At 40.3% G+C, this 14,608-nt stretch overlaps 1 protein-coding gene across 2 annotated transcripts in view; it reads left to right on the top strand.

Moving 5' to 3' along the window:
* The window catches only part of OTUD7A (OTU deubiquitinase 7A), a 43,699-nt gene extending 29,394 nt beyond the window's left edge, over positions 1-14,305 (top strand). For both annotated transcript variants that reach the window (XM_026052531.1, XM_026052521.1), the window contains 5 exons: positions 3,708-3,835; positions 5,314-5,463; positions 9,057-9,171; positions 9,427-9,511; positions 12,147-14,305. In XM_026052531.1, the coding sequence (XP_025908316.1) occupies positions 3,708-3,835; positions 5,314-5,463; positions 9,057-9,171; positions 9,427-9,511; positions 12,147-13,577 (1,909 nt within the window). In that variant the 3' untranslated portion in view covers positions 13,578-14,305. The remainder of the gene's footprint in view (positions 1-3,707; positions 3,836-5,313; positions 5,464-9,056; positions 9,172-9,426; positions 9,512-12,146) is intronic.
* The last annotated feature ends 303 nt before the right edge of the window (positions 14,306-14,608 follow it).

The raw sequence follows: 14,608 nt of genomic DNA, 5'->3' as shown, positions 1-14,608 counted from the left end.
ATCACATCGGTGATGTGATATTGAAGAATAAGAAAAGCTCAGAGCAATGTTGCACTTCATGYGCTATCTGGCTTGACATCATTTAACCCAAAGGATGAAGGTCCTTCTGAAACTGCTCTATCTAGAAACTTCATTGATTAGAATGATAGATTAGAGGATTTAAGGGGAAAAAAAACTTTTAGAAAGACTAAAGTCTGAAAATATTTTATCAGAAAATAAAATCTTTGTGTCATGCTGTCTTATCGAGAACACGGTTCAAACTTCCTTTTGGCTAAGAAATAGCTATTAGAACAACATAATTGACCGTGAATGCTGGAAAGCTCTCACAGCCCATCATGGAGAAGAATTCAGTAAGGAATGTAAGAGGAAATTAGAAAATAGAGAATTTATTCTGGATATCAGGAAAATATTCCTGGCAAGTTTAGAGAAGGGGAATGGGGACCAGGGAAGTACAGATTTCTCGCTGTTTGGGCAGAGAGTTTCTGCATCAAGAAAATTTGAGCAAAAATATCTGCATCAGCCTGTTGTTAAAGACTTGTATTCTGCTGTGCTCCCCGAGTTACAATGAAAAACCGTAGTAGAAACTTGTAGGGCTGGGCTGGGTGCCCTTGGGGCTGCTGGACCATCCCTAGATTTGGCCTGTGTGTTCTGGAGCAGTGCCCACGCAGTTRCTTCCAGTTGTTTTTCACAAATATCATATAGGAAGTTAGTGCCTTAATTACATGCAACCATTTCTAGTTGAGTCAGGTGTCTTTATCACTGTATAGTGCTGCTTGGGTCTGACTTTCCTCTGGAAAGGAATGACCGAGGGGGAGTCAAGCAGGAGCCGGTGGTGAGGGGAGAGCTCCCTTCTTGTGGATGCTGCCTTGCATGGGGTATGCTTCAGCAGAGCTGTGGATGGAACTGTCCTTTTGTTTCTGTTAGTGTCATTTCTTGTGTGTTTTATTTTTATGAAGTGTCCTCTCTTCATTGTGTTATAAATTTTTCTATTTATTTAAAATGTGTTTGAATACAGAAGAAACATGACTGAAATAGTTGCTCAAGTTCAGTTTAATTTTCCTTGGGCTTTAAGGTCAGGTCACTTACTAATAATGGGTTTTGTGGTGAAGTGCTRTATTTGGCAGAGATTTATTAGCTCTCTAATGTCAGAATCCCATTATTGCATGAACTCAGATTGTCTCTGTTGTCTCTCTTGTGGCATGCTAGCCAATCCTCATCAAAGTCTTCATCTCCTAGCCTGTGGTTTCCCAATGGCTTGCAACAAGTTAAAATAGCACTTGTTTGCCTGGGAATAAAATAATCAAAATRTGTTACCACCAACTTGGATAGAAGAATCTAACCACAGCAGATTATAATCTCCTTTTTGATAGAAAGAAGCCCTTGTTTGAGACATGCAATTTACCACTGTTTCCTTTTGAATCTATTTTAAGAACATATGTCATTTATAACTCTTGTTTGAAAGAAGGAATAAGTGTCTAAATGCCAGTGTCTGGTTTAACTGAACTAATCATGCACAAATAAGGGGATTTCTGACCTATTTCTGACTTTTGTCTCATTCTTTTGGAGTTGTATCATTGGTATCTATAAAAGAATAAGAAAAAATAATCAAAAACCCAAGCGAAAAAATTCCTTGCAATATACTGCAGGATATCCATCCAGGCTCTTAACACAGACTGTGTTTAGCTTATGTGTTGGTGAAAACTTTCAAATACCACTGGCTTTTGGACAGTTTCTTTTGGTTAGCATGTGTCTAGGAGCAAATTAAGGATTAAGAAGTAAACAGCTGTCATCCCAAATCCTTTCCATTGATTAAGGCACCTGTTCCGAGGGGGTCAAGGAACTTCCTGTAAAACTCTGAACAACTACATTTGGTACTTTGCATTTCTTCAAAAGGCAAAATGCTCTATAGATGCTTTATTTTCTTAGCTACAGTGTATATGAACTGAAAAATGAAGTGGTAGCCTATGTTGAGTCTGAACTGTGAACTGTGGTAACCTATGTTGAGTCACATTCCATACACAGATAAGCTTATGATTTAATTTTCCTGAACTTTTAACCATATCCCACATTGATAAACAGGCAAGTTCATTGTTCAAAAGAGTTTGGTTTTCTTTCAGATCCCTTGTGTACATGAGAGGTTGCCTGATTATGTTTCTATTTCTGGGCCCATCAGTCTATCTTTATAGTACTATTGGTATTTAAGTCTGTGTTTTCATGATGTCTCTGAATAAAAGAGAGAATCAGGATATTTGAATCAGGATGATATTAGACAGTTATCTCAGGAGAGGAGCACGTTGTGTGCAGCCGAGATGGATACCTCAAGAGRCCCTTGGGCGACTGCTGTGGAGCGGTAACGCAGCCCTTGGCACACAGGTTTGTGAAGGCAGATCCTTGGACAGGGCAGAAGCTGTGTGTGTGCACAGCATGAGGGGACCAAGGCAATAAAATGGTTTGGAAGTTATAAAATGGCTCAAAATGTTCACCTAGGGAAGCAGGGAATTAGAGAGAATTATTCTTGCAGTCTGGATGAATGAATGATCTTTTTCATAAATGATTGACATCCTAGGTTTGCTTTTCAAATACATGGGGCAGTTCCATTTCCTGGCATAGTGTGAGCCTGATTCAAAACGTGCTGATGCTGGTGACTGGAAGGCTTTTTTTCTTCTTGTTCTTCTTTGAATTTTACATCAGTTTTTCAGCACTGCTTTCTTAATGGAAAAGTACCCTGTAACATTCAATGATCAATTGTGTATCACTAGAAGTTATCAGCACGTATTCTTTAAGAATGGCTGGTGCTGGCTTTCAGAAACTGAGCCACAAAGCACAGGCAAATTGGCGTGCTTTGTGAGCAAAACTCATCAACTTTTTCAGACTAATAAAATAGCACAGATGTCTCTTTATAAATTGAGGTTGTTAGTCCATACATTATATTTTAAGGAATTAGCTGTCTTCATAAACATGGTGGTAGATGATGTTGTTAAAGTAGTGTTTCTGACACATGATGTTGTTGAGAATAGGTATATGCCTATTGGGCAGGTATTGGTGGCCTTGGTACATTATAGCTATATAGTGCTGACCTTAGTGCAAGTCTCGCTCTAGATGCCGTTCACATTTTCACTTTTGCTAGGTACCATATCTCTATGTTCTCCTTTTAATGGTAGGTATGTAATTTAACACGAGTCTTTACAGATATTCTTGCAACATTCAGATATAATTTTCTATTTGAATAGACATCCTGACTTTCTGTTTTTGCTTGTTCTGTCATTGCCTGTGCCTTCATCATCAGAAGAGAAATTGCTTGAAGATCATCGCAGATAGGACTGGTGTAATCTCAGTCTCATTTTCTTATATTATGTGTACTCGACCCTTCAAATTCTTTTAATAAGTAATTTATTCATTTTGGCCACCTCTGTAGTTTAGAATTTAGAACTAATTGTGGATGATATTACTTAAAACATATTGTCAACTGTGAAATATTATCAGTGAACTGGAATGCCTTGGAGTCTGCAAGTTAAAGCATTCTCTCTGTTGCCACTATTGTCTTTAAAAAGATAAAAAATGCCCTTTAGCTTTTTGGTGTGTTGTTTCTGTTATCTATTTCAGTACTTGCAACGTGTGTTGTTGTGCAGAAGAGGGAATATATAAGAGATGAGGAAGGGTAAATAGCTGCTGGTGTGTCACTGAAGCTCCTGCGCTCTGTCTTCCAGGGTCGATAATGCTGAAGATCCAGTGTACGAGAGCTTGGAAGAGTTCCACGTTTTTGTCTTAGCCCATATTTTGAGAAGACCCATTGTTGTAGTAGCAGATACGATGTTAAGGGACTCAGGGGGAGAAGGTAAGAGCCTTTCATTRGAACTTTAATTAACCTATTTTTATTGAATCGGTGCCAATCTATCATAACTAGAAATCACAGATACAACATACTTGAGCATTTGTGAGGTTACTGCTGCCTTTTTCTGAGGAAAGAAAGGCAGAATATTATTAGGCCTATTTCTAGTTAAGTAAAAATACTGGATATTTAGGTGACTCGCTGATGGATACTGACAACTGCAGTATCCAATGAACTACAACACACAACACATTTCTTAAAAATTTCATACAATTCTTTAAACAAATACAAGCCTGAAATATTTTAGTAGACCTAGGAATATGCAGGCATTAATATTTTTAAAATATTTAAATTCATAGAATACTGTTTTCTTCAAATCATTGATCTCTGTTAAAGTTCTGATTTCTCTCTGTCCCTTGCATTCCATATGTTTTTGTTCTTCTCTTGTCCTTACACGCATTTTACCTGTAAATTTTGTTGGAATGATGGATTTCAGAGGGATTTGGAGGGATTTTGGATTTTCTGTTAGATAACTCRGTCAACAATAAATAAAATTTTCAGCATCTGCTTGTTATACTAACAGAAAAGGACCTTTTTCAATTCACATAAAATTTTGATTTTTACCTCTGCAAAATAGCGAAATTACAAAAGTTGCCACCAAGTAAAATAACTTAGAACCAATCATATACTATAATGCATTGTTTTAGAAAGGATATGATTTATTTTACATTTAAACCATGTCCTAAAAGCTTTTTATATCTTCCACTTTATAAATTCAATGCAAGGAAGAATGAAATTCATTTTAAAAAATTAAGTATGAATAATTCATTGATTTTTCATTGTTGTCCTTTATATTTTTCATTTGTTCACCATGATATAGTTTTAAAAACATTATAGTCTAATTGATATTATGGAAGAGTCCAATAATAATAAAATAGTAAATACCATAAGTAAACCTCTTGACTAGAGAGAAAGAAAAAAAAAAAAAAAAGCATTTTCTCAGGTTTCTCCTATCCTAGTTTTGTGCTACTCATTTTTGTTTSTCCTATAGCCCGTCTGATTTTTGTGAAAATAATCCCAGTGTTTTTCCTCATGAGTTATGTTGCCAAAAGAACTAATAGAATTGGTAGTGTATTTACTGATGATGGTTGGAAAATATTCCTATAATAAAATGTATTCCAGGCCTCTACACAGATGAGAGCTACAATAACCTTTTAAAAGACACTAATGTCTTTATTAGTAAACAGTTAGAATGAGGGAAGATGTATGTGTGAGGGCAAAATGCTTTCCTCCATAGTTCATTGTGTTCTTTTGGAGCCTTTTATAATGAAATTTTATCTGATCATACAACTGTTCTTAAAATTGCTTTCTCCTTTTCTATGTTGTCTACTGCACTATTCTAGGAGCACAATTGTTGCATGTTACAGACYCATCCTTCATGCCCATCCTTTCATATAGTTAAATACTCCCATTTTTCTTTGCAGCRTTTGCACCTATACCTTTTGGAGGAATTTATTTGCCTCTCGAAGTTCTACCGAACAGATGTCATTGCTCACCTCTTGTCCTTGCCTACGATCAGGCCCATTTCTCTGCTCTTGTTTCCATGGAACAGAAAGATCAACAGAGAGAACAAGGTACACAGTGAACATAGCAGCTGAATGTTATATAGTGTCTACGTATGTATTTTGGTCAACCTGGAAGTGTATTTGTATCAGAAGGAAAACAGGATCCACTGGGTTTTATTGCTGCAGTCTTAGGAGTGTAAACCTAACTGGCTAATGTCAGCCCTGGGAGTGAGAATGCTTTAGCTTTAGGCCTTGTGCTACCACAGACTCTTTTTGCACTTTTGCAGCTTTTGGGGCTATTCCATATATGTAAATAGGGACGGTCTTTGATATCTGTTTTAATTTTGAGTTCCTGAAGGTGGGTGCTAATCAGGGTTAATAAAGTGTTTGGAAGATTACTTAGTGAGTCATAATATTATGGAAGCCATTAAATGGAAACGGAAAAAAAAAMCACTCATATTGTGTGTTAAATGCTAATGTTTTTTCTCATTTAGGAAAAAAGTCACTTGAAATGTTTTATCTCATTATCTTGATGTTTTAGAGTATATTAGCACTTGAGTGCACCCCTGCTAGACTCAACTGACAATTCTCTGTTATCCAAGTTACTTGGATAGCCCTTTGGTTAATAAGAAAGCAGCTCCAGAGTGAGATTTTGGTTATGTAAATGACTTAGGAGAAGTCATGGAATAATGCTGCTGGTAAAGAGCTGATGTGGGAGTAAAATAAGAAGAAAAGTCACTGTTTAAACATATAAGTAAAAATTTTAAATGGGGAGAAAAGAATTGTAGCAATTTGAAACATCATGGTCATGCAAGAATTATTTCAGTTATTTCAGTTTATGGTTTTAGAGATTGCTTTGTAGTTTTTTTTGTTATTAGTGTGCAAGTTAGCTAGACTAAGAAGAACCTCCCATTCCTCTTCCCCACCTCTGGCAAATAAGTAAATAGATAGATAGATAAAAGTAAGAGCTGGCCTGGATGCTGGCAGTTCCACTTGGGCACAGAGTCGTGTAGCAAATCACTGTGAGCGCTGTTATAGCACCCTGATAACCTTGCAAGGTCTCGAGTAACGGGCTGTTGTCTGAGGAGGATTTGAAACACGTATTGACAGGTTACTCTCTTTGCCTGGCTTTTAATGAGGCTCTAAGCTCTGCTAAACGCTCTCTTGTTCTGCAGTCTGCAACGGGTTAGAAACCTGTCAATACTTTCGTCTTCCTACAGGCTATTTATGCGGCTATTTTTTTTTTTTTATCTTTGCTCACAAACTAACGAAAATGAAGAGTAGTTCTCAACATACCCCTGGGGCTGATCCAGGAGGCTGGAGCTTCCCACAGTCCTGTGCTTGTCACCCAGTCCGCAGGGACCAAGTGGTTTCGCGCAGCAGGGTCAGCACTTTATTTCATTGGTGCCTGCAGAGGCAGCCAAGCTGTTGTGTTTTATAGAAGGGCAACAAGGATGCTTGTGGCATGAGCACTAGGAAAACTGTCACTTTCCAGCATGGAAGGCAAAATACCAAACKGAGGAAGGCAGCAAAGGTCCCCACTGGGTGTTTTAAAACTGGCATGGGCAAAACAGCAGCTGTTACTTTTGTTTGTATGCCTGCTGCTATGCACTTGATTGTGTTTCAAACCATGTGGTTTCAGCTAGAGAGCATCCAAAATCAAGTTTAACTACAGTAATGCAGCAACACTGCAAAGTCTTTGATATAGCTGGAGTGCCAGAAGATTTTATAGTCATCAGCTTTGCTTTAGAAATGACCATGATGGATTTTGCTTACAGTGCTGAACATCAAAATAATTTGCCTGTTAGGATCGTGGGGAAAACTTAGTGAAAAACATTATTGCTAAATGGAATTCCCCAAGAGAGAAGGGATCTCCTACAGCAAAAATAAAACTCAGTGAGTTTAGCAGCCACCTGTCTYATGAACAAGATGACAGTGCTTCATACCAATGCCAGACTATCCATAACAGTGAGCATAGGGTTTACTTGCAACTCGGAGCCTAAAAAGAGGAAGATTAACAGACATTTCTGTACAAAGATGCAGACAGTACTGTCATAGTATGCTAAGACAATAACAGAGTGATACTACATGGGAAACCTCCTCTAAATTTGTCTTCTACTTAGAGTCTAAGATTTCAATAAAATAGGCATTTGTATGCATTTTAAAATATGTATTTTCAGTATAAATAGAACCAGACAGCTTTAAAGGGTTGCTTTAAATTTGTTTATGTAAAGTGATTGTTGTATTCAGTTAAATGGTAGTCTCAAGTCTTAAAAACAAAAGGCGTTTTCTTCCTTCAAACAGATGATTTGCTGCATTGTGAGGCTTTTTTTGTAAATCCAGTCAGAATTACTATCTGCTTAATTATTTGGCAGAATATGGATATTAGTAAGTTTTCCTTTGGAATTAGGATCTCTTAATTGTGTTCTCGGTTATTCCATCACAGCCCCTTGTTGATCAAACTTCCTTGGATTCAGCAAGGTTACCCCAAAGGTTACCCCACAGCGCGATGCGTGTGCTCAGCTGCCGGCCAGGCTGCTCCTCCTTTCTTGCATTCTTAAACTTCAGCACCTCGTTTTACAGCGTAGCTTGAGTTGTAGAGTTGGAGGAGGCTGTGCTGACCACTCCCAGGCAGCTTCTTCGGGGTGCTAAATTCTCTTACAGTATTCATTTCAATGCTTGCATCTTAAAACAGCATCTGGAACGAGAATTGATTAATCTCTATCTGTTCTGTACTTCATGTGCAGTTAACAGGGAGAAAATATTTCAGAAATTACATATCATAAGCAGTAGGGGGCAATGTTTCCATGAAATTTGTAGAATTTTGACTTTATTTCCATTCTGCAGATAAAAGCAGTTGTTTTTTTTGTTTGGTTTTCAGTTGTCAAACTGTCTGAACTAAATCCTGACTTCACCATGTTAAAACTGCAGATTTTGTTTCATGTATTCTGCTGGGCACACTCAATATTTAAGTATAAATGCTGTACCTTTGTGCCAACAGCATGTTTTCTGCAGTACTGTTTTGCTGACAATRTATATTTACTGAACTGCAGAAACTACTTTAAACAACACATAGCCAATAACGCAATAAACCTTCTATAATTTGCCGATACGATGTTGGGTTTCTTTGCCCCTTGGCTTTGTTGGAATGAGTGCCTAGGCTAAGTCATGAAGGTTTCWTTATAAAAAATTCAGTTCCTTGATGGGTTGTCAGAGTGACAGCAGCGACCTGTAGAATGCTGAGTCTCACTCAGTCACTCMACAGCTTTAGCTTTAGGTTTCTAACGAAATAGGAGCAAATTGCTGGCTTTAATTAAAGCTCACAGTGCTGTTCTCTTAAGTTACTGATGGTGAGGAGGAATAATAGCTTTTTTTTTCTTACTGTGTCACAGTGTAGTCTGTGCAGAGTCATTAAGCCCTGCGTCAGAAGGCGGGGAGCCCAGGCAGAGCGGGGAGAGGCCRGGGAGCGAGAAGCGCCTGAGAGCAGGGACGTGGAGCCTCTGCACATCACTGGGGGMGCTCTGCTTGAAGGGCAGGACGCTTGTGCAGGGCACTTGGCTTCCGCCCTTTCTCCTTAGCCAGATACTTGATTGTTTTTCACAGCTAAAACTTTCTGTTGTTTTTCTCCACAAACTTTCTATTGTTGTTTTTCTCCATGTCAGCGGTGATCCCCTTGACTGACTCTGAACACAAGCTGCTGCCTTTGCACTTTGCGGTGGATCCCGGGAAGGACTGGGAATGGGGGAAGGACGACAATGACAACACCAGGCTGGCCAAGTAAGACCCTTCTGCAACCCCTATGGGCCAGTAGAGTGTCCTGAGCTGCGCGTGGCCTAGGCTGGGGCCACCTGCTAACAGTGGAGCTTTKTTCCTGTTCCGTTGTTGCATAGATGAAGAGCTGGGGGGTCTGCAGTCCGCAGTGGCACCTCAGGCTGCTGTTCCGCTCAGTGGTAACTCCTCCCTGCAAGCACATATTGCTTTTCCTTTCAGGGTGTTTCTAACTGGTTTCTTCCTTTCTTTTTTCATCCTCAGTTTGATTCTGTCTCTTGAGGCAAAGCTTAACCTCCTGCACAGCTATATGAATGTAACGTGGATACGCATACCGTCTGAAACACGGGTAAGGAGAACTGGCCTCCATCTGGGCCGTGCCAGCCTTAGAAAATGTCTAGTTATTAGTTTGAACAAGGTAATTGCTTGTATATTTTTGAGTACTTTCTTTTCTTATGAGAATGCTTTTGGAGCCCAGGGTAGCTCCTGGTCAGAGAGGGGCTGATGGGGGCTCAGGGTGCCACTGGAGCGGCGCCAGCTGCGCTGGGAAAGCTGTTTCTGAGCCGTGCCCAGCTGGCACCTCATCARCTGGAAACTTCTCTGCAAATTACACTGAAGAGATTGAGGGGCCCGTCTGGAGGCAAAAGGTTGCTAGGAGAGCATGGAGGTGATTTAGGCAGCCTGCACAGATGGGATTTCAAAGGAGGAATGGAACACAAAGGGAAGAAGAGTTTAGGAGGCAAGAGGAAGAAAAAAAAAATCTATATTTCTTCAGTTTCATTCTAAAGTGGCAGCTACTGCAGCAGAAGGAGAGGCAGAAGGACCCTCCAGTTGTCAGCAGTGTGACCTGAGCTGCCTTTCCCTACTCAGATCTTCTGCTCCAGCAGCGCTCGGGTCGGGCCGGCTCCCCTGCCCTCTGCTGCAGGCGRGGACCCGCTCTGCTCGCAGCAGGTCGGCTCCAGCACAGAGGCTGTTTGACTCCCCGGGGAGGCAGAAACGCACGCACGTTTCTGCARTAGGAATATTCATATCTGCAGAGTCCTTGGAGTCATTAGGGTTGGTTAAATGCTTCATGTTTGTTTTTAGCAGATTGGGACTTTGTGGTGCCTGAATGATTTGGTAGCCACTGCAGCATGTGGATGCACTTGAGCTCTTCCCTATTGCTGCAGATTGGCCTCCTTTAGCAGAAAGTAATAAAGTTCTGGACTATGCTTTGAGCAGCGCTTAAAGAAATCAGCAATAACAAATAAGCTTTTCTGCTTGCTATTGTCCATAAATGAAACAAATTTCCACATTTAGTTTAGTTTAGTTCTGTTCTTCTACAGATTAGTCTGACTTTTAGCATGTAGTGTTTGTAGTGTTTGTAAACATGGACAAGCTGCATTAGGATTCTCTCAGTCACTTATGTTCTTTGGCTTAGCCCTCTGCTGCTTGTTCTGCCACAGTACTGAGGAATTACAGATGCCAAAACCGCTGCCTCTTGATCAAGGGGGGTTAATGTGCTAGCACCTAATACTGACCACCAGATTTGATTTGGATTAAATAGTTTACTCGCTTCCTCTGCTGAGTTCTAAACTGACCTGCTGCAAACAGAATTTTCAAGAATTTAAAAAGCAAAACTAACATTTTTTTTCAGGTAAAAATATTACTTTTACAAAGCAAAAGTTTGATTGGAGATTGTTATTCTTACACACAGCTTTTTTCACGCAAAGTATGTATAATTGAGAGCTGTTAAAGGTATCTTCACCAAACTTTCAGCGTTTCTTATGCACTGATGAAATGCAAATTCTTCTACACTTGCACCTGTATTTCTAGTTTGATTATAATTGAAATGAACTTGCAGATATTTAATCAAAAATGAAGATCACCTCTCTGTGAAAGGAGCATCTTCTCTACTTCTTGTAGGTCAGGCTACCAAGTTKGAATCCTCCCTGGCTCTTCAGGATCCTAATTCCGCTACTTTCTTGCATTGAACCTTTTAGGGGAAATTTCACAGTTTTGGTAACAGGCAAAGTTTGAGAGAAATTGCAAAGCTTTGCTAAGCATCAGTGGAGACTTCAGATTAGAACTGACTGTAAACTGATGCAGTCATGCAAAATCACCCTGAGAACCAGCCTTGGAAACAGCCTGTGAAGACTTTTTGCAAGACTTGCTGAACAGAGCCAAATTTTATCGTATCCTAGGATCCTTTTGCTTACATTTTTAGGAAAGATGCTTTATGATCTTACCTAAAATATACCTTACCTAAAATACAAATAGAAACTCAGAATATCAATGTCAGTTTTATCCACCCTTTATTTCTGACAGGATTCTTTCTGACAGGACTAAATGTACATGATTGTATGCTGTAATGCACTCTGTGCCAGATGTTCAATATTTCAGGCAAAATGTTTAGCTCTGATGTGTGGTGCCTTTGATTTTTTTATTGCACTGGAGACCACAGATAATGAAGAGACCCATTTAAATAAGATGTTATGTGAGCATTGTAGCTTTTGAAGTACTGATATGTGCAGATGTGTACTCTGCATCCTCCTAGCAGCTTCCAGCAGGTTATCATTTCCCTGCCTTCCCAATAACAGCCGCTGCTTTCCCTGCTTCCCATCCACGCCTGTTCTGTGGCTGCCCCCCGAGGCGCCGTGTCCAGCGGCCCTGCCGTGGCCCAGCCACGGGCTCCCCTCGGCAGCAGCGCGGCCGCGCGGCGCCGCTTTCAGACACGGATCTGCAGAGGTGACACTTGCAGTGAATGACGTCTGCTCTGCCGGTGGCCTTAGGACRAGCCAAAAGCTGCTCTAGGAAGAAGATAGGTATTCACCCCAGCCTAAAAGGCCTTATTTTGTGAAGAAACCTGTCTAAAATGTCAGTGTAAAAATTAGGAAGTAGCATAAAGTCAATCTCAAAATCTACATTAGATTTGCTTACTTGCACCAAGTCCTTGCATGAAACTGGCTTTGCTGTATCTAACTATAACTCATTTTCTATAACAGGCCCCTTTGGCTCAACCAGAATCCCCTACAGCTTCTACAGGGGAAGATGTTCAGTCTCTGGCTGACTCAATGGACTCAGACCGAGAATCTATCTGTAGTAATTCCAATGGCAATAATGGCAAAAACAGTAAAGAAAAAGAAAAGGACAAACAGAGGAAAGATAAAGACAAAAACAGGACGGATTCAGTTGCCAATAAGATTGGAAGCCTCAGTAAAACGCTGGGAATTAAGTTGAAAAAGAATATGGGTGGTCTTGGAGGCCTGGTGCACGGCAAAATGAACAGAGCCAATTCAGGGAATGGGAAAAATGGGGATGCTGCAGAGAAGGTCAAAGAGAAGAAGTCTAAGTCTCGAAAAGGGAGCAAAGAGGAGACAGGACAGTCAGCGAGCAGCCCTCCCTCTGAAAAGACCACCCCGTCTCCTACTGACAAGGCTGGCAACTCGCCCATTGACAAGATGAACGCTAAARGCTTCTCTGATAAGCAGCCTGACCCGTGGAAATACAGCACTGATGTGAAACTCAGCCTCAATATTCTGAGAGCTGCCATGCAAGGGGAACGCAAGTTTATTTTTGCTGGCCTCCTTTTGACCAGCCACAGGCATCAGTTCCACGAGGAGATGATTGGCTACTACCTGACCAGCGCACAGGAGCGGTTCAACGCGGAGCAGGAGCAGAAGAGAAAGGACGCTGAGAAAAAGGCTGCACTGAATGGGTCATCCGGCAGGAAAACGGAGCCAGAAACATATTCAAAGGAAAAGCTAGAAACATCTCCTCAGGATAGGGCATCACCCGTCTTGCCTCAAAGCCATACAACTCAACTGGTTTTAAAATTTAAAGATCGCACTAGTCCCATTCCGGGGTCATTTTCTTCACCTAGTAACGGTGCTAAGAAAAGCGGACCCATTCCGGTTTCTGCCCACTATAGCCATACACCACCCATCCAACGACAAAGCGTCATCCACTTGCATGATGTCAACTCCAAGCCATCGAGCTTCCAAGATGATACCTATAAGCCAGTGGTTGGCACGTTAAAAACCTGTGCCACCTACCCCCAACAAAACAGATCGCTGTCTTCACAGAGCTATAGCCCGGCCCGGATATCTGGTATCCGCACAGTGAACACGGTGGAATCGCTGAGCTATGCCATGCCCACGGAACACAAGTCTCAGACATACACAAATGGGTTCAATACTGGTGATATCAGAGACAACTTAGAATACGTTGATGAGGATGCTCCTCAAACCTGGTTGAACAATGATAAAAATCAAGGCAGAAGCACAGTTTGCCCAATATATTCCATCCAGCAGAACCGCTGTAAGAAGGAGAACTGTTCCTTTTATGGTCGTCCGGAGACTGAAAATTACTGTTCATATTGCTACAAAGAGGAGTTAAAGCGGCGGGAGAGAGACAGCAAGGGACACAGGCATTGAGGATTCTTCTGTGACTACTTAGTTCCATCGTTTTCTTACTTGCAAAGTAAACAGTGTTGAATTGCGGTCGAAGGAATTCTTAAAGAGAAGAAAAAAGCATTGACAAGTGAAGAGTGTTCAGCTTTTCACTTTTCTGGGGTGATGATAGGATTAATTTATCATAAAGATTTGTTGTTTTCCATTTTGTCAGTGTCTTTTTTACATATACTGGTAAGCTGAAGGGTTATTTACTCCTTTGTCAGTGCTGTGTATATGTTTGGTCAAAAATTTACTAATGGTGCCTGAATTTACACTGACATCACTCAGGTAGTCGAATGACAGGAGAAGGTAAATGCTAGAGCTGTGGCGTTGCCGTGGGGTAGTGTCTGCCTTGTAGATGTTTGAAATTCTATAGCTATTACGAGAGTATTTTTTCTCAGTAAAAGATATTTTTTTCATAGCCCCCTCCCTTTTTTTGAAGGGTAGCGATTTTGCATACAGCACATTCTTAACATAGCAGCATACTGCATTATTATTAATGTTTGTACTCACTTTTGTCTGAAATGCAATGACTTCAGGAAAATGGGAGTGAAGGTCTGAATTCATGAGGTCTGTAGCTCTTCCTAATTGTGAGCTCCTACCACTTATTTCTAAGTTTCAATAAAAAGGTAGGTTTGAGCCATTCTTCTTTGTTTTGAATTTTTAAACAGGTTCTATGAAAAATATATTACACTTCGCAAGACTTGATGTCTGAAGAAAACCCCCACATAATACAGTTTTGGGCACCTGCATTTTGGTAGCAATTTCATTGCTGTTAACATGGAAAAAAGCATTAAAATTGGCTATCAATTTGGGGATGAATATCACCAGTTAGGAAATTAAAGATCAGTTTAGAACATCACGCTTGTATGAGGGGTTTTGTCTGTATAGTTGCTTAAGTATATGCAATAGTTTCAAAAATAACTTTCTTCTTAAAAAATGTCTATAAAGCAATCTGTAAAGCAAATATCAGAAATGCTGTAAAAGTAGATGTATGAGATCAGTAGGTTTTC

This window comes from Nothoprocta perdicaria, unplaced genomic scaffold (assembly GCF_003342845.1).
Source record: "Nothoprocta perdicaria isolate Ctin4 unplaced genomic scaffold, notPer1 scaffold_113, whole genome shotgun sequence".
Lineage (NCBI taxonomy): Eukaryota > Metazoa > Chordata > Aves > Tinamiformes > Tinamidae > Nothoprocta > Nothoprocta perdicaria.
The sequence above is the reverse complement of the archived record's forward strand: the minus strand, read 5'-3'. Positions and strand labels throughout refer to the sequence as shown.